The following is a 22304-nucleotide window of genomic DNA, read 5'->3' as shown; positions in this document are numbered from 1 at the left end:
AAGGGTTAAGTCTTTTCTAAATACTTACTTTATGTTGTAAAGTAATATTTGGGATATTGAACTAATTACCTCATGCTTTATATAAATTGGTCCAGTTATCCTTACTTCCAGGTCTGAATAGTGAAGCCAGTGTGGATGTGTCTATAGGGAGGCGTATTCTCTGTCTGCAAAAACAAACCCAGTTGTGTTGCCTCTACGAGAAAACGACCCTTCTGCTCTTTTGATTTACGAGCTCACTAAACGCTCTCCGGGTGACTTTACAGCCTCAATCGTGAGTTTAAAGTCTTATTGAACAGAACACAATGCTCGTTTTGTAAGTTATGGACCAGTTGAGACTGAAATAGAAGGTCAACAAGTTTTGCTTTAGGGTGGTGCTAACTTGCAATAGTGATTGATTGCAGTGTCGCTTACTTTCTCAGTCACATCCACCCCTTGCTTGTCCCTTCTAGTTTTAAAATGTCATGATGGTGAAATGGTAAAACCTCAGTGACCAGTGGCTGACAGCACAGCTGGTCATGAATTTCATAATTACAAACAGTCTTTAAATGATTCATCATCTTAAAAAACTTGTCTGGCAGGGTTTGGCAGGATGTAGTATAACATAAAGGACTTTCAGCTGCTGCCTGATTAACAAAGAGTCGCCATGGTGGGTAGATCAGCATGTTTGATTTTGCAGATTTTTATGCCAGATGTCCTTCATGATGCGATCTGAAAAGTTTCATGTTTCCCACCAGGATCGGAGATCTGAGATCTTTTACTGTTTAGGTCAGTGTGTAAACCTCTACATTACTATTAAACAGCTGAAATAAAAACATGTTAACAACTCAAAGAAAGCATAAAGATGGACAGCTGCCGTCACTTAAAAGTGAAGCCAGTGGTGAAGCGCCTTAAACCTGCAGTCTATTAAACAGCCACCAGGGGGCGATAGCTGTGGATGGCAGAAGATTTCCGGTCCTATAAAAGTCTGCTGTTAAACAGCTCTTTGCTCTGACCTCAGTCACAAAGTCTATTTATATTAAGTCTATGTTGTACATTTTCATAACGTAAAGAGTCAGAAAGGAGGATCCTCATTGGCTAACAACCTCTGAATGAGAAGCCGTTTCATAGGTTGTTACATCCCGTTTCAAAACACCAAGAAGGCGATGGTGAAAACACTCAGCTCAAGGCTTCATAACAGGACTTCAGAAACCGTTGGGTCACAACGGCTACATCCATCTTTTACACTGTCTATACAGCTGCCAATCACCAGAACAGTGTGGTGCACAGAGATGCTACAGTAGAAACAAGAGAACCAATCAAAGACTTCTACATCTAAAAAGCCTCAAAAATAAGCAAAAACGTGGTCGAGTCCAAACACTGATGGGTACATCTAACATAAGTCTGCTACAACAGGGCGACTAAAGGAAAGTCCAATAGTTTCCAGCAAATATTGAACAGTATTTATGATTGAAATTCCCCCTCCCTAGAGTAAACATCCGTTTTTTTATACAGCCCAAAGTCTAGACTTAGAGATTTGTATGTGGTATGACTGATGCATTCCTGCAGAGCACGTGGGTTTGTTGAGCAATTCCACATTTTTGTTTCCTCCCGGATTAAAAAAAAAAGGTCTCTAAGATCTCTAAAGTCTCTAAAGCCGAATATTTACCCAATGAATAAATTGTTTAATATTTCAGTGGAGCACGAAATTAGAGTTAGCATACAAAATTAGCCGTTTGAGTGAACAGAGTGGCCTGTGATGGAGATCTACACCCGGCCTGCGGACTTTTAAGATGATGTTACGTTTCTCAGATGAAATCTCTGAAAGCAGAGCAGCAAAATTATGAGTTGCAGGAGCTGTGAGTGTGTGCAGTACACACAGTAATTAAGTTATATACGGCAGGGAGTGTGTGTGCAGATGTGAACGTGATGGGAGGTCATGGGAAAACATCAGCAGGCTGATGTGGAGCAGATGGCGTCTCAGTTGTTTAGAAAGCACCGTTAAGAGCAGCAGTCATTAAATCAACAGACTGGAAAAGATTTACTTCAGGCTAAACTGACCACACACACCATTTCCCACAATTCCCTCCAACATCGGCAACAACTTCCTGTTTGAAACGATCCCGATGTTCCGCTCATCGTTGAGGGGGTTCAACAAACCTTTTACGCGATTTTGACCTACAGTCAAAGTCCTTCTAGAAGCAAGCCTCGCCACTTGGCTGCCATTTTGAACACCTCAGGGCACCAATCTGGGCAAATATGTTGAAGCGTTAGCTCAGTTAAGTTAAACTTCAGCGCTCACCTGCACATACAAACTCAGAGACCAGCCAAAAAAAGTTCATAAGATTTTCTTCTCCTTTTGAAGTTCCTTCAAAACTCTTGGAGCGCTCCGTCTAACGATGCCTCTGCTGCAGTGAATTTCTTTGACTAAGAAGGTTCTAGTTTTGGGGGATTTTTTTAAAAGCTGAACTATTTGGCACAATTTGGTCTGTAGGTGTTTCTGTCCGGGTTTCAGTCTCCGGTCGTCTAGGTAGTGGGGCAGCACCTTAGGCGTGGCCACCATGTTTGGATGACGCCTTGGAAGTCACTCTCTGACCTCATGAATCCACGATTTCACCACAGAAATCAAACTTTGATTGGGCCCAGTCGTGGGTTTCAGGTCATACTCAACAAAACATTCAGCCTATTTTATAAATTATGGTCATTCTAAGAGTTAAAACATTATCCAGGATGTGCTAATGACTGATTGGGTAATGACTTTCAATCACCTAGTACCCTCTCTCTCTCTCAGTTAGCTCCGCCTCTTGCTCATCACATCAAGGTTTAAAACAATAAGAAGACAGAGAAGACTTCAGCTCGAGGCTTCATGAAAAGGTCCTGACTAACCGATTGGTAACATTCTGCTGCCCACCGACGTTCACGCCTTGATTTTGCTCCTCACTCAGACCTGCCAACACCCTCAGTCTTCCCGGGTTTCTTCAGGCTCGTTTCTGCTGCTTTTATCACAGATATTTTTCTTTCAAGGCCATCGGTGAGTGTAGCTCGCCTTCATCCTTACACAACCCCCTCTTCACCACAATGGACCAGCACAGCCTTGGCATAGTCACAGTGCAGAGCTCATGCAGATACAAATATAATTGATTTTATTACTGAAATTATTTGTGAACCTTTTGGCTATGGGTCGCTACCCGTGAACATCCTCAGACTGCACTACATTTGGTAATCACAGAGTTAAATTCTCAAGGAGTTGAACCTCCAAATTAGTAAACATGCCTTCCCTCCCTCCCTCCCAGCCACCCAATCAATAAAAACAAGCATTGACAGACTCAGCCAGAAGCTGATAGCCAGTATATTGTAATCCATCTCTTTTCTTTCTCTTATCTAATCCAAGTTTGGATCGAGCGTATCCCTGCTGTCATGAGGCAAGACTCAAGATAGGAAAAGGTGTCTACCTTCTTGCATGTCTTTGGACAGTGGGAGGAACCCAGAGTACCTGGAGACAATCCATGCAGTAACGAGGAGAACATGCAAAGGATTCAAAACCCGGACCTTCTTGCTTTGAGGCAACAGTGCTCGCCACCACGCCACCCCCAGTTGCTTAATCCTTGTAAGGGTTTGGTCTATGAGTTGTGTGTGGAGGTAGGTCAGCTGCTGGAGAAAAGCTTTACAGGTCAGTCTATCATCACTCACAGCTGGTCAGAGACAGGTGGGTCTGTAAGCTGATTAACGGGTTTGTAGGTCATCTTTTTTTCAGCACTGTTGATACTTTTTGACATGTGAACAGTGAGACACAAAATCCTCAGTTCCCATTTTAAATGAAGCTCACGCATCCGTCTGCCGAGTTTCATGTTCTGCTGCGGCGTTCTTTTGAGTTACTCGCATCGTTGTTTTCATTGGTTGGATTGAACTGATGTATATTTTTACTCTTCAAGCTCCTTCATTTGACTTTGAACATTTACAAATATAGCCCAGTAAAAATCCAAAGGAACATCCACCTCGCCGTGATCATAAAAATCATATCTAAATATACCCTCCCTGTCTAAAACCAAGTACACATTTGTTTAGTAACATATTTAGGAAGAGCAGCAGTTTGTTGTCATCTACCCAAATCCTCCATATTCCAAGCCAAGCTTGACACCTTAATAAAACCTTTAACAGCAGAGATGTTTTATAATCCATGTCTGGAGTGATGTTTCAGACCAGAACCCTAAAACAGGGCCGAGCATCCAAAATTGACGTTTTTTTCAGGGATATGGACTCTTTAAAGCTAGATGTGACAATATGGTACGCCGAAGGTTGGCACCTAGTTGCAACACAGGCCAAGGGCGTGGTTGGAAAGCCGCTGGCAATGCCAGCCACTAGGGAAAAAACTGTTTTACCCAACTGTCTCACAAGTGGCTGCTGGAGGTCGGTGGCAATTACTCAAAACCAGGCACAATGAGGACGATTCGCCGAAAACCTCGCTGCTTTGCTCACTAGCACTGTCGTGGTTGTCGGTAGTTGTCTACCAAGCAGAGGTGAAACAGCAAAAGGTACGAAACAAACCGGAAATGGAGGCCATCTTTAATTCAAAGTTTCACTACCGCTCTGTGACAAGTTGGCAACTTCAACACAAACTGCAGAGAATCTGTTAGAGCCAAAACAATCACAAGGAGGTTTTTGGTTAGAGAACTGAAAACTACTTGGTTATAGAAAATAATACCTAATGAGAAGCCAACAGTTCCTTTATAATCATTGGTTAGGACTGAGAGCCCAATGCCATCATCGGTGTAACCTGGTGCATCGCACATCAACCCCACAGGAAACCTTTTGGTTTCTCTGAGATGCCAACAGTGACAAAACTGCAGTATTTGATGTCCTGGGAATGAGAATGGTCTGAAAGCTGATTCCTGCTCATACTTTTGTTCTCGCTGGCTACTCAGCGAGAGAGCGCTGGTGGGAATTCAACAAACAAAGAGACAAGAGAGACAAACTTGGGTGAAGTCCTTCAAAAAGCCAACAGTGTGGAGCCTGACGTCAGTGAGCAACGTGTAGGTGGAGCGATGATTGTATGAAAAGTTGGAACAAGAAAGGGAACAACAGCAGGTGACTACAACAAGGAAGAAAGATTTTTGGCACTGCCCCCTTCAGACAAAATGCAAATACATCATATAGAGGGCGGCCGCAAAGCTCTGCATCGCACCTACAGACCATCGGCACACAACCAAACAGGAGCCTGGGATCGTACCACCAACCTTCTGATTAGTAGGGAACCCACACCTGAGCCAAGATGGGGGCTCTGGAGGTCAGTGTGGGTTTCAAGTCATCCCTACGAGTCTTATGGTTATTATGGAGACTGGTGAGGCTCTTTAACAGGTTTCGCTTATTGCTGGCAAATGCAAAATCAAGCACATAGATGACTGAACCTCCATGTAATTTGGGGTGTGGCATAATTTCAAACAGACTAAAGTTTCTAGTCATTTAAGTCAGCGATTCATAGGGATGCTGGATGCCTTGATCACCAGGAAATCACACTCTGATTCAGTCCAGGGCAGTTCTGTCATTCCATAGGTGTTTAATTTGATCGCATCAGAGGCCCTGGGAGTTCTAATATGTGTTGGAAATTGGAATATTCATATTAAATACAACTCTTAAGAGACTCTCTCCAAATGCCTGGACAACTCTAAAAATGTGAAGTGAACTGGGAATGATGGATTCATTATTAACTCATAGACAGACGATCAAAGACTGCTGTATTCAGGCTGGAGACCTATTGAACCACTCAGCTGTTTATTTAACTTCATTTTGGGGTAATAAAGAGAAAACATGCATTCTGGAGACTTAACACAAGCTTTCTAAATGATATGAAATGTAAGGAACTCATAGAGGAATCGTTTAAAGACTAAATGGATAACAATAATATTGGGGACATGTCGCACAGAGCTTTAGGAACATTTAATGCTCGACCTGCCCATTCTGCAGAATTCACCTTCATCATTTTACCACTATGAGGCTCAGTGTGTGTGTGTGTGTGTCCGTGTGTGTGGAGGGGGTGTGTCCGCGTCTGTCTGCAGAAACAAACCAGCTCAGACAGAAACTCAGATCACACCATCTCCATCCTGCTGTGCAGCCACATCAGCCTGGGATGAACAGCCACATTTAACATCGATGGATCAGGAGCCCATCAACAAATCTCACACACACACACACACACACACACACACACACACACACACACTGCGAGTCTGGCTGTGATGGACTGGCTGTGATGGAGCCTCCTCATTGGTTCCTGTCTGTCTGATGTTTCTGATTCAGTGTGAGTGATGATGGAATAAAGCAGAGAATCGATCAGATGACATGTGTCGGATATCGACACATGAATGAAGCCTGTTTCAGCTGAGCTGAGAGCAGCAGCAGCCTCACATCTGGCAGACGCAGTATCATGCAGCCATACTAGCCTACATTCACTGCAGCGAGATGTCGGTCAGTGTGTGCGCGTGCACGACAGCCGGAGTGAGCGCGCGTATGTCACCCCCAAACACCCTCCCCCACCCCCACCTCCCCCATCATCAGGATTATTCTAGTGATGTAAAAAAAATATTTATCCGAATAAAATAAAGGCAAACGGGACGCGCCGAGCACGGCGAGGCTGCAGCCGTGCGTGTGCGCGCGAGCCCGTGCAACGCCTGTCAGCAGGTATATGGAGTGTGTGTGCACGCGGTGCAGATGTATGTGATGCTGCCGGAGACTCACCCCTGGTCAGGCTGCTTCTGTCCATGTACATCGCGCAGCAAAACACAAATCCGGTCATTAAAGAAAATGTTGGTGCGGGGAGAGAGCGGCTCTCCCGGTCCACAGCAGCCGAAGAAACCGGGTCAGAGCCACGCACACGCACGCACATACACACGGGAACCCACCGGACCGGCTCGGACTCACAGACACACCGACAGACCGACGGTCCGGACCGACCGCAGACCTGCAGGCTGCTGCTTCGGGATGGATAAGTAGGTTAGATCCGCTCGGTTTGATTCAGGGGGCTGCCCGGTGTGTGAGCGGCGGGCGGCGGCACAGCGAGGGGAGGAGGGGGGAGAGCGAGAGAGAGCTAGTGAGATCAGGGGGAGGGGGGGCTGTCAGTCCTCCATTTTGGTTTCCATGACAACAAATTAAGAAGATACAGAGAGGGGGAGATGGGGGTGTGATGGTGGTGGTAGTGAAATGTGTAAATACATCAGACTGATTGACAGGCGAGGCCTGATCACGTGGGTTTATGGAGCGGAGGCTACAGACAAACTGACTCAGATTAATGTGAAGTTCACAAGAACCAGTGCAAGTTACAGGGGCAAACACCGATGTTGGTATCGGATCGATACTAGCGCGAAAGGGTCGATATTTTGTCCTCCAATCGATATTTTGTTTATATATATATATATATATATATATATATATATATATATATATATATATATATATATATATGGGGATGGGTATCGAAACCCGGTTCTTGTTGAGAACCGGTTCCCACTGTTTCAATTCCTTGGAATAGTTTGCCATTTTTTGCAAACGATTCCCTTATCGATTCCAGTCGCCCCGAAAGACGTCACCACGTTGCGGTGCGTCATGCAGGAAACATGGCGGCTCAGACGCTCAAAAGTTTGGTTTTACTTTACGAGAACGGATGACAACAGGGCAACTTGCAATACTTGCAAAGTAGATATTTCATTTAAGGGAGGAAACACTACGAATATGCAAAAGCATTTGCTCACAAAACACGCGATGACCTTAAATGAATGTCGTGTTTTTAATTCCGCTCCGGACTCGTGAATCTCACCCAGCAGCAGCGGTAACGTTTGCACGTCTTCTCCCGTTAATGCGGCAGGTAAATAATCAACTAACAGTGCATATTATGTTAGCGCGATCTGCCTTATTACAAACCTGCCATTACTGTGCATTTAGGTGACCATGATGAGACAGACAGACAGAGTCTGGCTCAGATGCTGGCAGCTCTCGCTGCAGTCTACCGGTAGCGTCTCCTTTCAGGCCAGGATAGACGAATGTCACCGAGCAGTGACTAAGTTTGTGGTCAAAGGCTTGCTACAGAAGAATATTTATTTTATTATTTTACATTTACAATTTTTTTCCCCGGGGACCCTGTGACACCCCATTGAAGAGCCATAGGCTGTGGATCTCTTAAGAGCTCACTGTTGGGTTTGTAAGGCCATGTTACTCCTAACTTGTTCAAAGAGAAGATATAAAACAAAGTTCTGAGCTAATCGACCTTAGTGTTCTCCTTTTTTAAAAAGAATCGATAAAGAATCGAATCGTTAAACAGAATCAAAAATGGAATCGAAATCGTGAAAATCTTATCAATACCCATCCCTAAAAAAAACAAAAACACCCAGCACGCCCCTGCGGGCGGTTTATTCTTCAAGCTCGGGTCCTCTACCAGAGGCCTGGGAGCTTGAGGGTCCTGCGCAGTATCTTAGCTGTTCCTAGGACTGCGCTCTTCTGGACAGAGATCTCTGATGTTGTTCCCGGGATCTGCTGGAGCCACTCGCCTAGCTTGGGAGTCACCGCACCTAGTGCTCCGATTACCACGGGGACCACCGTTACCTTCACCCTCCACATCCTCTTGAGCTCTTCTCTGAGCCCTTGGTATTTCTCCAGCTTCTCGTGTTCCTTCTTCCTGATATTGCTGTCATTTGGAACCGCTACATCGATCACTACGGCCGTCTTCTTCTGTTTGTCTACCACCACTATGTCCGGTTGGTTAGCCACCACCATTTTGTCCGTCTGTATCTGGAAGTCCCACAGGATCTTAGCTCGGTCATTCTCCACCACCCTTGGGGGCGTCTCCCATTTTGACCTCGGGACTTCCAGGTTATACTCGGCACAGATGTTCCTGTACACTATGCCGGCCACTTGGTTATGGCGTTCCATGTATGCCTTGCCTGCTAGCATCTTGCACCCTGCTGTTATGTGCTGGATTGTCTCTGGGGCATCTTTACACAGCCTGCACCTGGGGTCTTGCCTGGTGTGATAGACCCCAGCCTCTATGGATCTTGTACTCAGAGCTTGTTCTTGTGCTGCCATGATTAGTGCCTCTGTGCTGTCTTTCAGTCCAGCTTTGTCCAGCCACTGGTAGGATTTCTGGATATCAGCCACCTCCTCTATCTGCCGGTGGTACATACCGTGCAGGGGCCTGTCCTTCCATGATGGTTCCTCGTCTCTAAGGTAGTCAGAACTGAGGGGATTGAACTACCAGAAGGCAACATTGCAGACATAGAGGACAGTTACAAGTACCCGGGGATCCCGCAGGCAAATGGGAACAATGAAGAGGCCGCTAGAAAAGCTGCAACCACCAAGTACCTGCAGAGGGTCAGGCAAGTCCTGAGGAGTCAGCTGAATGGTAAGAACAAGATCCGGGCCATCAACACCTACGCCCTGCCCGTGATCAGGTACCCTGCTGGGGTAATAGGCTGGCCAAAGGAGGAGATAGAAGCCATCCCTATATTATTTATTTTTATGTATGTGTATATATATATATATATATATATATATATATATATATGAATTTTAAAAAAAAAGTATGAAAAATGTCAACCTTGTGTCGACTGTCACGTCTGTTTTATTTGTAGCTAATAGCACATTGGCTCAGCTTCTGTTGATTAAAAGTCCTTTGGAGACGAGCACCTTTACATGTCCAAAACACACAGTTTTAAACTACATGAAAAGCTGAAATGTCTGTTTTGTTTTTTTGTCAGTTTGTGTCACACTAACACAAAAAACACCTTCTGGTAGTTTTGATAAAACACCAGTATTTAACACCCTTGGAGTGAGGCTACTCTGGTCTTATGACCGTGTGCGTAGCTCTTTGGCTATGCAACAACAGGTATTGTGGAAATTCAACCAACACAGAGACTACAGAGCCATACTGCTGTGTTTCTTTCAACACATACAAGTTAATGTCTGTTGTGCTCTTTGTAGATTTTACTTCATTAACTTCTTTAAATACAGATCACAGATTTATCATCAAGTGTAGAAGTTTCAGAACAGGATATGGAACAAAATCACACAGTGATTTCTTTTTTTTTGTATCTTTTCCAAATTGTAACAAAAAAAATCTTGTGTATTTATATTGAATTTGGATATTTTTCTTGTATATCTTTTGTGGGGAGGACTTGTTGAGGAATCTATTTTCACAAGTTCAGGTTGGGAGGAGTGGTTTCTTTAAAAATGTGTTATTTATTTTCATTTTATTTTTGATATCATATATACATAAAAAATAAAATATTACTGTGAAAAAGAACTAAAAATTATTTAAATTAATCATGGCTGCATACAGACAGCAGTGTGTAAAATCTGGAATACCTCAGGGTTCACGTTTAGGTTCTTTATCATTTCTAATTTACACAATTCATCTATGTGAAGTTTAAATAATTAAACTTCACATAGATGAATATATTTTATTATTATTTAATATTTTGGTAGCACACGTGAAGCAGATACATAATTATTAATTCATAAGCAGAAATATAAAACGTGCTTTAAAAAAACAAAAACAGATTTGTAGCCTTCAGATCTAAACGACACAAACATTTAGTCTTTAGTCACACTGCTTCCCCTGGAGACACTAAAGCATTTATGTGGCATTTAAACATCTGCTGAGAAAAACACCTGGAAATACTCAGGCGGAAAATCAGCAGAGTTCATGCTTAGGGGAAGACGGTCCTGCAGGGTCTAACTGCAGTGTAAAAAAAGAAAACTCAACATTTTGTGGGGAAAAAAACCAGTAAAACTTATGTTTGGCTAAATAAGATTTTCCACACACAATTTTACATGATCACAAATTAATTATTTTTATTTTTCTGAGAGTTCAAATTAATCTGTGAGTGGAATCCAATTAGATACTTTGGTTTTTTCCATACATATAACATTCATCATCTTAACTTTAATTTAATGGACCAGTATGTCATCAGTGTTTAAGAATTCTGAGGAAGTCACATAATTTCACCCTTAAATGTTACATTTTGTTTTATGGAGGCATTTTCACTGCATAAATCAATTTGTGTTTACATTTTTTATTAATAACAAGCATTTCCACCACACGTAGTTTCACTGTCTGGAGAGACACCAGAGACTTTCAGAGCACCTCTAAACTTTATCTTTACATACAACAAGATGCTAAAGTTTTAATGCTTTAGATCAACAGCAGCTAGCTTAACATTTTTCAAGAGCTTCCAGAGATGTTGTGTTGTAGTGGACTCTCCTCATTTGCCAATGCATTCTCATCCTGGTCCATAATACAGATACCTGCACCTAACCCTTATGTGCCCAGGTGTCCTTTGGTGGTGGTGCTCTGATGTAGCTCCAACACCGTTGTGTCAATATTATTCACTGAAGAGTAAAAGTCCTGATTCGCAGACCTACAAAGTGCATTAAGATGCTGGATGGATTGGAAGGAGTAGCTTTAAAAAAACAAAACCAACAATGTCTTGTGTGTGTTGCACTTTGGTGTCATCATGTATTTGCTTTTTACTTTTACTTGCAGAAAAAAAACAACTTTTTTAGGTTCAGGTGGCAAAAAAATAAAAAATAAAATTGTGGTTTGTGTTAAGACACACCCCTTCACGTAGTAACCAATGGAAACAGTGGTTTCTATGTGACTGCAAGTCTCTTTATGTATGTGCATCCCTTTATGCCGAGGTACAATGTAAGATATGTAGCTTTGCAAGCACAAGTACAGATCAGCTGATTGGATACATAAACAAATGATCTGTAATCTGATTGGGTAGAACACCTGGGAAATGCATCGTCCCACCAAACGACAGCAAATTTAAGTCTGCTGTCATCTCATAAACTTTGAACATAACTAGTTTAACTAAAAAGTGTAGGTTGTTTCTGTTTTTGTTTTTTGTTTTTTATCCAGGTTTGTCTTTAAGAAGGAGGGGGAGGACAGGAAATGAATCACTGAGAGCTCAACTCAGTGTATGCACCCACAAGGGCTGCAGAGAGGAGAAAACAAGCTGAAATTAGCATGTTTTTGAAGTAAATTCCTCCATCCTGTTCCTCTGTCTGTTTTCGCTTAATAAAACAAGTAATCCTGACCAACAAAGAGTTGATCTAACTCAACCCCACAGCGAGGTCACTGGATGATAAACAAAAACAAACACACCCCTGTTATTAAGCTGCTGACACACGGACAGACAAACAGGCTGATCGAAAAGGATGTACCCCCCGGGTCTTCTGGGACTAAGCTTAAAACAGCACACCCACATCGGTGTTACATAAAACAAACACACCCTACTTACTGAGGAGGACAGAGGAGGAGAGTCACAGCTCTAGAGTAACAAATCAAACACACCCTCAGGTTAATGTGCCTCGAGACAGTTAATCTCCACCCGTCTGTGGAGGCTGAAAGACAAATGCACCCAAACACACATCAGAGAGGAGAAAAAAAATATCAAACACACCCTGTTATTTTCTGGCAAGTGAGGAGATAAAGCTACAGACTGACCTCTGACCTCACACACTAACACACCTCCCCTCCCCCGCAGCAGCAGTGGACGACCCGGTGACCTACAGAGACTCCAGTTCCCTCATCCATGCCCCCGAGGACAGATGAATGGACAGAGAGCATTCAGCTGCTTTAAAGCTCAAGCAATGGAACAGCTGACACACTTATTTATTTCTATTTTCTTTGGGGGGAGGGGGGGGGGTGCTTTTATAAAACAGCTGAAAGTAAAGAGCCAGACAGGAAGTGAGGGGGGGGGTATATGTAACACTGGTCGATGGCGGATGTGAACTAGCATGAACCACTACAGTTTCTAAAAGTAGAAACACTTGAAATAACAGTGCAGTCAATAGAAATTGTTTAATTAAGAGTAGAGATACAAGAAAGCGGGAATAATATCACCAACAGAAAAAGTAGAAATAGCAGAAAAAACAGAAATAACAGCAAATAGTGACAGATAACATAAATAAAAGTAGAAATACTAAATCAAATGAAATGACAGCAAAATTACTAGATTTAACACGAGGCTGATATATTTAGAAATACTAGATTACAATAAACAGAAACAGTACAAATAAAAAGCAGAAATTACAACACAATAAGTAGAAGCAGTATAAAATATAAGTAGAAATAGTAGAAACAGCACAATCAGACATAAGTAGAAACATTAGAAACAACAGCGCAAGAAAGATAAACAGCAGGAAATATAAGTAGAAACAATGTAAACAACAGCAGAAAAAAGTAACAATCAATAAAAACAGTTGAAGTAAATGTAGAAAGATTGGAAACATCAGCACAAGTAACAGCAAAAATAGAAACAGTGTCAACAAAAAAGCTCAAAGTACAAATAAAAAATGATAAAAATCAATAGAAACAGCAGAAATACCAGAGCCAGAATACGAGCAGATGAAAGAATAAAGAGCAGAGGACGTTCCAGCAGCACAAGCATGAAGTAGAAACTTGAGAAGCCAGAGGGGAAAAAAAAAACAACCACAGAACTAAAAGTAGACAAAAGTAAAACTGAATAAAGACCATAAAAATGTTTTCCACACTGATAGAAACAACAGTAAGTCCCTTTTCCCTGTTTAACTGAACAGTTTGTTTCTGCACGTTAAACTGTGTGTGATCAGCAGAAAAGTTAAAATCTGACAAAATCATTAAAGTGGAGGAACAGAAGAATCATGCAGAGGCAAAAATAACTGATGATGTTAACAGTACACTGTAAAAAAATTAGAAGTTGGCTTCACTTAAAATTTCACTTAATAAAATGCATGTAATGTCACTGCTTGAAAATTGTGGGCAATACTTGTCTAGTTCACCGAGTATGCAGACCTATGAACTCAATATAATATGAAAGAACTGCTTTATATGACCTCAGTTTAGCAACTTTTAGATTATATACATTTTGAAGCTGTTATGGATGCTCTAGATTTCTTTTTCTGAAGCTAAGAGTACTGCTGTACACAGACTGTACAACAGATGGGTGTAGCTACCTTGATGTCACCCATTGCTTTCAGAAGCCTTCAGATTAGCATTTCTGTTACAGCCATGTTGGACACAAACTGGCTAACAACTTGTGCAGTTTCATGTAATTCCACAGATAATCCTCGATTCTCAAACCTAGCATAACCAATATTTAGAAAATTAAGTTATTTATTTATTGAATGAGACCCATAAACAGGTCACTGAACCCATAAACTCAACATGAAAGTGTTTACAGAGGTCAAAATTAAAAGATGTTTTCCACTAGACTTCTATAAAGCCAGAGGTCTTTGTGCAACGACAGCCGTCGTCGTCTGGTGGCTTTCAGACAGAATCACGATGTAAGGCACTTCTGCACTGGCTTGGTTTTTTCAGCATGGAAGTTACGTCCATGTTTTATGCTGTACATGGTTTTGCACAATATGTGTTAAAGAAAGAAAGTGGCTTTATTAACATTAGAATGATCCAGGAGTCTTAGTCACTAAATCTACTACAAAACATCACATAATTTTCATGTACTGTGACAACTAAGGATGTGAAGGAGATATACTTGGACTCTTGTCTTATACATGAGTTTCTAATGCTAACTGGGTGTCCTTGTACTTTAAAGCACCCACATGCTTGCAGCAGACAAAAGAATCACTTTTTTCTTTTCAGGAGAAACAGTTGTAGGCAACACTAAAAAAACCAAACAGAAAAAACCCAAAGGAAAGTACAAACTGTCGTATCAATCTCAGTTCTACCTGCAGCTTTCAGTATTCCATTAACCAACTCTTGTTGGTTCATAAAAACGTTCGTTTTTAACTGTGTGAGGACTTGCGGTGTCATCATGCATTTCCAGGAAACTGTTTTCCACCCTGAATCCAGGTGTAGAGCCTCAGACAGCGTCCCAGAGTGAAGCCTAGACTCTGTGTCCCCCACAAGGTATCAACCTAACATAGGTCCCTGCAAAATTACTTGTACCGACACACACACACACACACACACACACACACACACACACACACGTTTATCATTCCCATTCACCCACAGAACTTGATGTATTTTTAACCTTCAGCTCTTCATTCATATCTGCTCATATCTGCCTGCACACGTCCTGTTGTGAGGCATGTCAGGAGGGGGGGCGTGCTTAACATTTAAACTGTCTGCAGTGAAGCTGCAGAGGGACACAGATCACTGCTCTGTCTTCACTTACTAACATGCATGTGTCAGATACCGACATGTTCATCTGTCTGTGTATATAACAAGCTTTCCCCAATCAGCTGATTCTAGTCCAGCTTCAGTGTATCCATCCGTCATTAAACAAGAAATCGTTCCAGCACATGAACCACAGTCATCAGTGTCAGTAGCAGTTCAGTGATGCTGCAGGAAGTGGACAGAACCAAGCTAGGAGTTTCCTCCTGCTCCCAGTCTTTGCACTAAGCTATGTTAAACACACACAAGCTGTAATACTGACACTAACACTGTCTGCTGTGTAAAGCCTCATATCTGTCATATCTGGAGGAACTATTCCTGTCCACGTTAAAGCCTGCAGGTAACATCAGCTGCTTCTCTTCTCCAGCCGCCACTGATCCTCGTGCTGATGGAGGATCAATCAGCTGCAGGGGCCTCATTCACAACCGCGGCGAAGGCACAAAGTAAGGAAGGCCTAAACGAGGCACACACTGCTTCCCACGCTAAAATTAGAGACTGTTTAAAAACAATAATTAAAAAAAAAACCTTGAGAGGAAAATGTGTGCACTAGTAAGGAAACTCAGACCCATGCAGACAAACATTTTAGACTTTACACTTCATTTGTACCTTGAAGGTCCTGCTGGTTCCTGGTATTAAAAAGGCCCTCAAACATTGCAGACAAGCATTTTAACTTTACTCCTATCATCATTATTTGAGCCACTAGATGGCAGCGTCACTGGAACGTACGTGCGTTTGTGGTCTGAGACACAACCATCACAGACGGTAAAAGCAGTAACTTTTCTTTTTTAAATTATAAATCCCACATTTACAAATGTTTGAGGAAAGTTTGTTTTTTGACAGACCTTTCACAGAAAAAGCACCAGATCAGCTACTCTGACCTCCTCTGTTTTCTTCGCTCCCTTTTTCATGCTTATTTGAATCCAACTTTACAGAAAAGAGAGGAGGGGGGGGGATAGCGACCCTCAGCCACTCTTTCTCTGCCACGTTGTCTGTGGTTTCCCGTCTCGCTCGCTCACGCCAAACTTCAACACTTTGACTAATGAACAGGAGTGGTGACATGAACCTCGGAGACACACGAACAAACACTTTGTTCTCCTTTTGAAGCTCATTTCTTTGCCGTGACTGGCAGATCAGGCCTGACGTATGTGATGTGTGAGCAAAGACGGCAGCCTGCTCAGTCTGAACTAAAAGCCTTGAATATTCTCAGACAAGTTACAGGTTTTAATCGGCCCCCAAAACCCCCGAAATGACCCAGAGAATAAACATAAAACTCAGGAATACAGAGGACTGGACATGAACAGAAGCTCTGGCAAAAGAACGAAAGGACTATGAATACAAGAAGAAGTGTTGGGTAACAACAGGAGAAGACAATCAAGTAATCAGACACAGGAAGTAAAACCAACACGGGACATGAAAGAAAACTAACCCTAATCTAAAATCCAACAACTGAAGCTCAAAATGAATAAAATGATAAAGTAAAATCAGGAATCAAAAACCAAACCTAACCCAACGAGCCGAAGCCTAAAGCGCTGGAAGAGCAGGAGAGCTGCACGCAAATTAAAACATAATAATAGTGAACAGGTATACAACACTACAACAACACCACAAATAAAAAACACAAAAAACCCCACAAAAAACAACTTTGGTGGACTGCAGAGCGGAGTCACGTTATCAGTCCATTAAATATGGCTCACATACACCAAAGTCTTCGAGCTCAACTTCATGATTTATTGGTCAGAAATGGACAAAAAGTCATAAAACTTAGAAACTATGATTGTTAAAAGTTCGTTTTGTATTGTGAACATTTCAATTCAATTTTATTTATTTCTACAGCGCCAAATCACAACAGTCACCTCAAGGCGCTTTATATTGTAAGGTAGACCCTACAATAATACATACAGAGAAAAGCCAACAATCATTAGACAGTACTGCATGAAGATGTAAAGTATCACATCATATTTGACCTCAGTTTTTCAGGGTTTTTTAGTCAAAAATAAATAAATAAATAAAATAAAAAAATCACATTGATAATGCAGAGATCTGAAAAACTCACAAAAGCTGATATCAAATATAATACAGTTTGCATTGCTTAGGTCAGCGGTCCCCAAACCCCGGGCCACGGACCGGTACCGGTCTGTTAGTCGTTTGGCTGCAAGAGTTGAGGCTCCGGTGTGAAATTTATGGTTTTCAGGGTTTTTAATCATGATTTTTTTTTTTTTTTTTTTTTTTTTTTTTTTAAAAATCGTATTTGTCGTTAACTCCGTTTCCCTGGGTCTTTTCCTGTGTGTTATGAATAAATCTTCTGGTTTTTTGGTACCTGTACTGGTTTGTTGTATTTATGGTAAATGGCCTGTATTTGTATAGCACTTTACTCGTCCCTAAGGACCCCAAAGCGCTTTACACGTTCAGTCATCCACACATTCACACACCGGTGATGGCAGCTACATTGTAGCCACAGCCACCCTGGGGCGCACTGACAGAGGCGAGGCTGCCGGACACTGGCGTCACCGGGCCCTCTGACCACCACCAGTAGGCAACGGGTGAAGTGTCTTGCCCAAGGACACAACGACCGAGACTGTCCAAGCCGGGGCTCGAACCGGCAACCTTCCAATTACAAGGCGAACTCCCAACTCTTGAGCCACGATCACAACATCTTTAAGGCCAGTCTGTGAAAATATTGTCTGACATATTCCGTGTTGGTTTGGAGACCGCTGGGTTAGATTACATTAAAAAAAATATAACCCTATTCCATTAAAAGTATATACTGGCGTTAGCTGCACTGGCGGAGGGTTGCGCTCTCAGACTGCTTCTGGTTTGTGATGCGTTTGAGATGCGAATGATCATACAGGAAGTTGTGATGCGCAGGTCCAGAGTTTGAAGGGATAAGATGAGATGGAGATGACACTTTGCTGAAATCGTGTAATCTTTCCATGTCATCTTCAGCTGATCCAGTGATTTCCTCACTGATTACAGCTCCAAGTATTTTAACTGTCTCACAGTATCACTATCAGGAGGTCCATCACTGCTTCCCGTCCTCTTCTTGAAAGTTCTGCTGGGACCTAGCCGTCTTATTGCTGCCTCATACCCAGCATGCATTTCAACATTAAAGAACCATCAGCTGGCGGTCTTCGTTAGATAGACGGTTAAAAGAATTTCGTTAAAAACTTAGAGTCAGTATCTGCTTGACGTACTTCTCGGATGTGTTTGTCTGTAGAAACATTTCCAGAAACAAAAACTTTGTGTTTGAGAACTCTTTCATGGTTTTCGTGACATCAAAGGAAGGTGATAGTTGTAACAGTCCACGCAACGAATTATTCTTTACATGTACATCAATGTCTGTGTACACTGTAACCAATGATCTGACAGAGATTTCTCACTTAGTAAGAGAAGATTTGAACTTCTACGTGAAAACATCAACATCCTCCACGGTTCAGATTTCGCCACCACGCTGCGACCACCTTTCACAGACATAACGCTGCTGTTTCAACCGCGTTTGCAGTGACACACGTAAGTTTATTTAGGAAAATAAAAGCGCAGCCACGACTCCAGATTGCAACAGCAGGTTTGTTTGATTCATGCAAGTTTCTGCAGATGTTGTGCTCTAAACATGAAGTATTCCCTCAGAGTGCAGCTGCTGCATCCCTTCACCACTGCTGGGAAAATCTCTCATGATCGTCTGACAGCAGAATGAGTCATTACTTTAGCGATGAGTTCCGCATTAGCTCTGCAACAGCTACTGCAGCAACTCTGGGACCCTAAACGGGGTTCATCAGACCGGATCTGGACCTGTGGGAACCCTTAGGATACTTCCCATCTTTGTGTGGACTCTCAGTCATCCCACTAAGCCTGAACCTGGCTCTAACCCCCCAAAGTCAGGCCTGAACTCTCAGGAGAGGCCCAGATTAAGGACTGGACCCGTGTCCTCAGAGCGATACAGAAAACAGTGCTGTGAACTGCTGTGGTTCTGTTCCCCCGATTCAATTATTCTACAAACAGCACCACATGACAGCTTTCAACCACTGAAGCTAAACGTGGAGGTGTCATGTGACCTGTCTGACCTCAGCTTCACCAGAGAGCGAGCGAGCGAGCGAGCGTCACGTTTAATTAGATTGAGTCTAATGTAATGAACTATGTCTCTCTGACCTTCAGCCACAAACCTCTGGAATCCCAAAGACCTGAGCATGAACCACATGCTGCTTTGGTCGGTTGTTCGTGGGCAAGTTTCATAAAGCAAACAATCAATAATACAATCAAATCAGCTCCCAGATAACGAGGCAGCAAAGCAAACACAGCCTGAGAGAGGGGGTGTCAAACATGCGGTCTGGGCACCAGAACGACCCGCCAGAGAGTGCAGAGCGGCTCACTGGATATGGATCGTGTGGCAACAGTTGTATTTTAACCCAAAACATGATATTTCTCTAACCTAACCACGTGGGTTTAATGCCTAACCCAGAATATTGTTAATCAGCTCATATCAGACCGGATACATGAAGATTCGTATGCAGAAACAGATTCTGTTGCGAGACTGTCCGAAAAACTTCACATGGTGCATGACAAGGAAAACACAGATAAGTATAAAATAAAAATACTGAACTATAAATGTTGCACCAGCTGCAGGACAGTATAACTGCACAGAATATAAGCTAGTTCCTGGACGCCTCCCACATGGAGGCCGGGGCAGACCCAGGACATGCTGGAGAGATTATGTCTCTCTGCTGGTTTGGGAATAACTCTGTGTCCCACCGGATGAGCTGGAAGAGGTGGCAGGGGTGAGGGAAGTCTGGGCTTCCCCATTAGACTGCTGCCCCGTACCCGGATAAATGGCAGAAAATAGATGGATGGATGGAGGATCTACAACATATGATGGATATTTAATTGTGACGGCTTTCAGAGTGTGCTGCTTTATGTTTAAAAATAAAAGCAAACTGTCATACTTTTGCTGCCCAGGGATTAGAGCTTTTATGTTTCTGTTTGTTTAAACAGACGAGCAGAAAAATGAAAGTAGAGGCAGGACATGGAGCTGCAGAGACCAGCCGCAGCACCGCACCAATCACCACCATGACTGTAACTTTCACTGCGGGCAGCAGCGATGAAGGTTAAATAAACTCATCCTGCTTTCAGTGGCCATTCAGTGAGTCTCTACAGCCATGGCTCAAGTTTAAATGACAAAGAGACAAACACTCAGGCTTCTGACGGCAGACCTGTGTGATGTCACAGAGATGACATATACCTAATATGGTCATCTCAGGAGCAGAAGCCCCACCAAACACTAAGGACGCCGTGGTAATTTAGCGCTCTGTGAATCACCTTGTTGGTGCAAAAATATTATTTTGTGCCTCTCAGACGTGTTATCTTTGGGGTTTTTTAATAAATGTAACTAAAGAAATGCCAACAAACTGTGTTCTTGTGACAGGCAGAGAAAAATATTTCAAAAATTTGCAGAATTTGGTGTAATGTGTTGCAAAGTCAGGCATTAATGTACTGAATTCAGTTACAATTATGTCGTTACTTGCGTTACAAAGGTTCTTCAGTTATCTGCATGTGAAGAAGATGGAAAAAAATGTTTTTTCTTCTTGAGCTGATTTCAGTTCACGTGCAGGGAGGAGCAAAATGCGATATGGATGTTACTCACAATGATAATGAAATTCATACTGTCTCCAGGACAGAAACGACTCATTAAACTCCTAAAAAACCTTCAACTCTTTGCCAGCAAGAACAGCATGCTAACACAAAGCTATCCAAGATCCCAGACTGACGATAAAGCTGAATGCCGACGGACAGCCAGACCCTGAACTTCAACAGGTAACAAACTGATGAGGAGTCAGTCTGCAGACTCCGTTTGTACCTGTTAATGTTTCTACAGAATCACCATGGCGATCTCATCTAAATTTCTTTGTGAAGGTTTTCATCTTTGCTTTGTGTTCATACCTAAATACTAAGGAAGCGCTTATGCGTGTCCTTATTAGGACATGTGACTGCAGCCAAAGGTTTATATTGTTAAGTGCTGATTATGACACAATTCAGGTCATTTTACGGAGAAACTGGAAAGTAATGTAACAAATTACTTTCCCCAGTGAGTAATTAAAGTACTGCATTACTTTTAAGAAAAGTAATAAGTAATGTATAATGGCTTGAGTAATGATCCCAACAATGCTGATGTGTAGACACATCACTGGTTCGTCCATTGAATTGGTGACTTTTTATGCTTGAATGAGTCACAGGTCAGTGTTAAGTGGTTCCACAAACAAACAGCCTCTGAAACTGGTCAGGTACAAGGATCCGACTGCAAATAACTGAGAAAGTCCAAAGGAAAAAGTTTTAAATACTTTCAGAAAGCCTGGAGAAGTACTGTCCAGAACCACTTTTTTTTAAACTACAAGGAAGAAATTTTGGCTCACTGGAAGCAAAATGTGAAGAAATGAGGCCGACGCAAGACTTCTGCACAGCACTTTAAAAATTCCAGATATTTTATCTTCTCAGAACCAGCTGCCGACACCATCCCTATAAAAATGTGCAATTTCTGCTGAGTTAAAGGCACTTTTTGTAATTACCCTCTGCAGAATGCGTCAAATAAGATTACGGTGAATCGCTGCACCATCTTGTGGTACAGTCTGGCATTACATGAAAGTACAGCCCAGCCCTAGTTTAACTTCAGCTCATTGCTCAATAACACAACATGCAGACAGAGCTGTGGTTAAATCTGGAAGCTTTCAAACATTTTAAAAACACATACATTCACAGTAAGTGCCTTTAAACAAATACACAAAAGCTGCAGTGCACTCACCTGTCCTGCAGGTGGCGCTGCGACTGCCATGTGGTGGCGTGTTGAGGTGGTAGGAGAACCTCATGGTGCTGAACTGACTGGAGAAGGAGGGAGCAGGAGGAGCAGGGAGGCTGAGCAGAGTGCTGCGAGGTCGGTTCAGCTGCATGCCTGCACAGGTACGTCACTGCACACCTGTACGCAGCTCAGGGTTTATTCAGTTCATTCTCCACTCTCATGAGATTTTTCCTTCTCTTTTTTCTTTTTATTTTAAAATATGAGTGTTTGTTTTTGAATCAGTCACTTTCTGCTTGTTCAGAGTCAGTTTTGCTCTCAGAGAAATCCACACAGGCGCACTCGGCATCGGTTATCTGCTTCACTCTTTTCTCCATTCAGGAAAAT

General features: G+C 42.5%; 1 protein-coding gene across 1 annotated transcript in view; it reads right to left on the bottom strand.

Moving 5' to 3' along the window:
• The window catches only part of LOC120727950 (FYVE, RhoGEF and PH domain-containing protein 1-like), a 24883-nt gene extending 2579 nt beyond the window's left edge, over positions 1-22304 (bottom strand). Inside the window, exon 1 of the mRNA XM_040022565.1 lies at positions 21927-22304. Coding sequence (XP_039878499.1) covers positions 21927-22071 — 145 coding nt within the window. The 5' untranslated portion in view covers positions 22072-22304. The remainder of the gene's footprint in view (positions 1-21926) is intronic.

Source organism: Simochromis diagramma, unplaced genomic scaffold (assembly GCF_900408965.1).
Source record: "Simochromis diagramma unplaced genomic scaffold, fSimDia1.1 OVJJ01000308.1, whole genome shotgun sequence".
Lineage (NCBI taxonomy): Eukaryota > Metazoa > Chordata > Actinopteri > Cichliformes > Cichlidae > Simochromis > Simochromis diagramma.
Note: the sequence above shows the minus strand (reverse complement) of the source record. Positions and strands in the feature narration are given on the sequence as shown.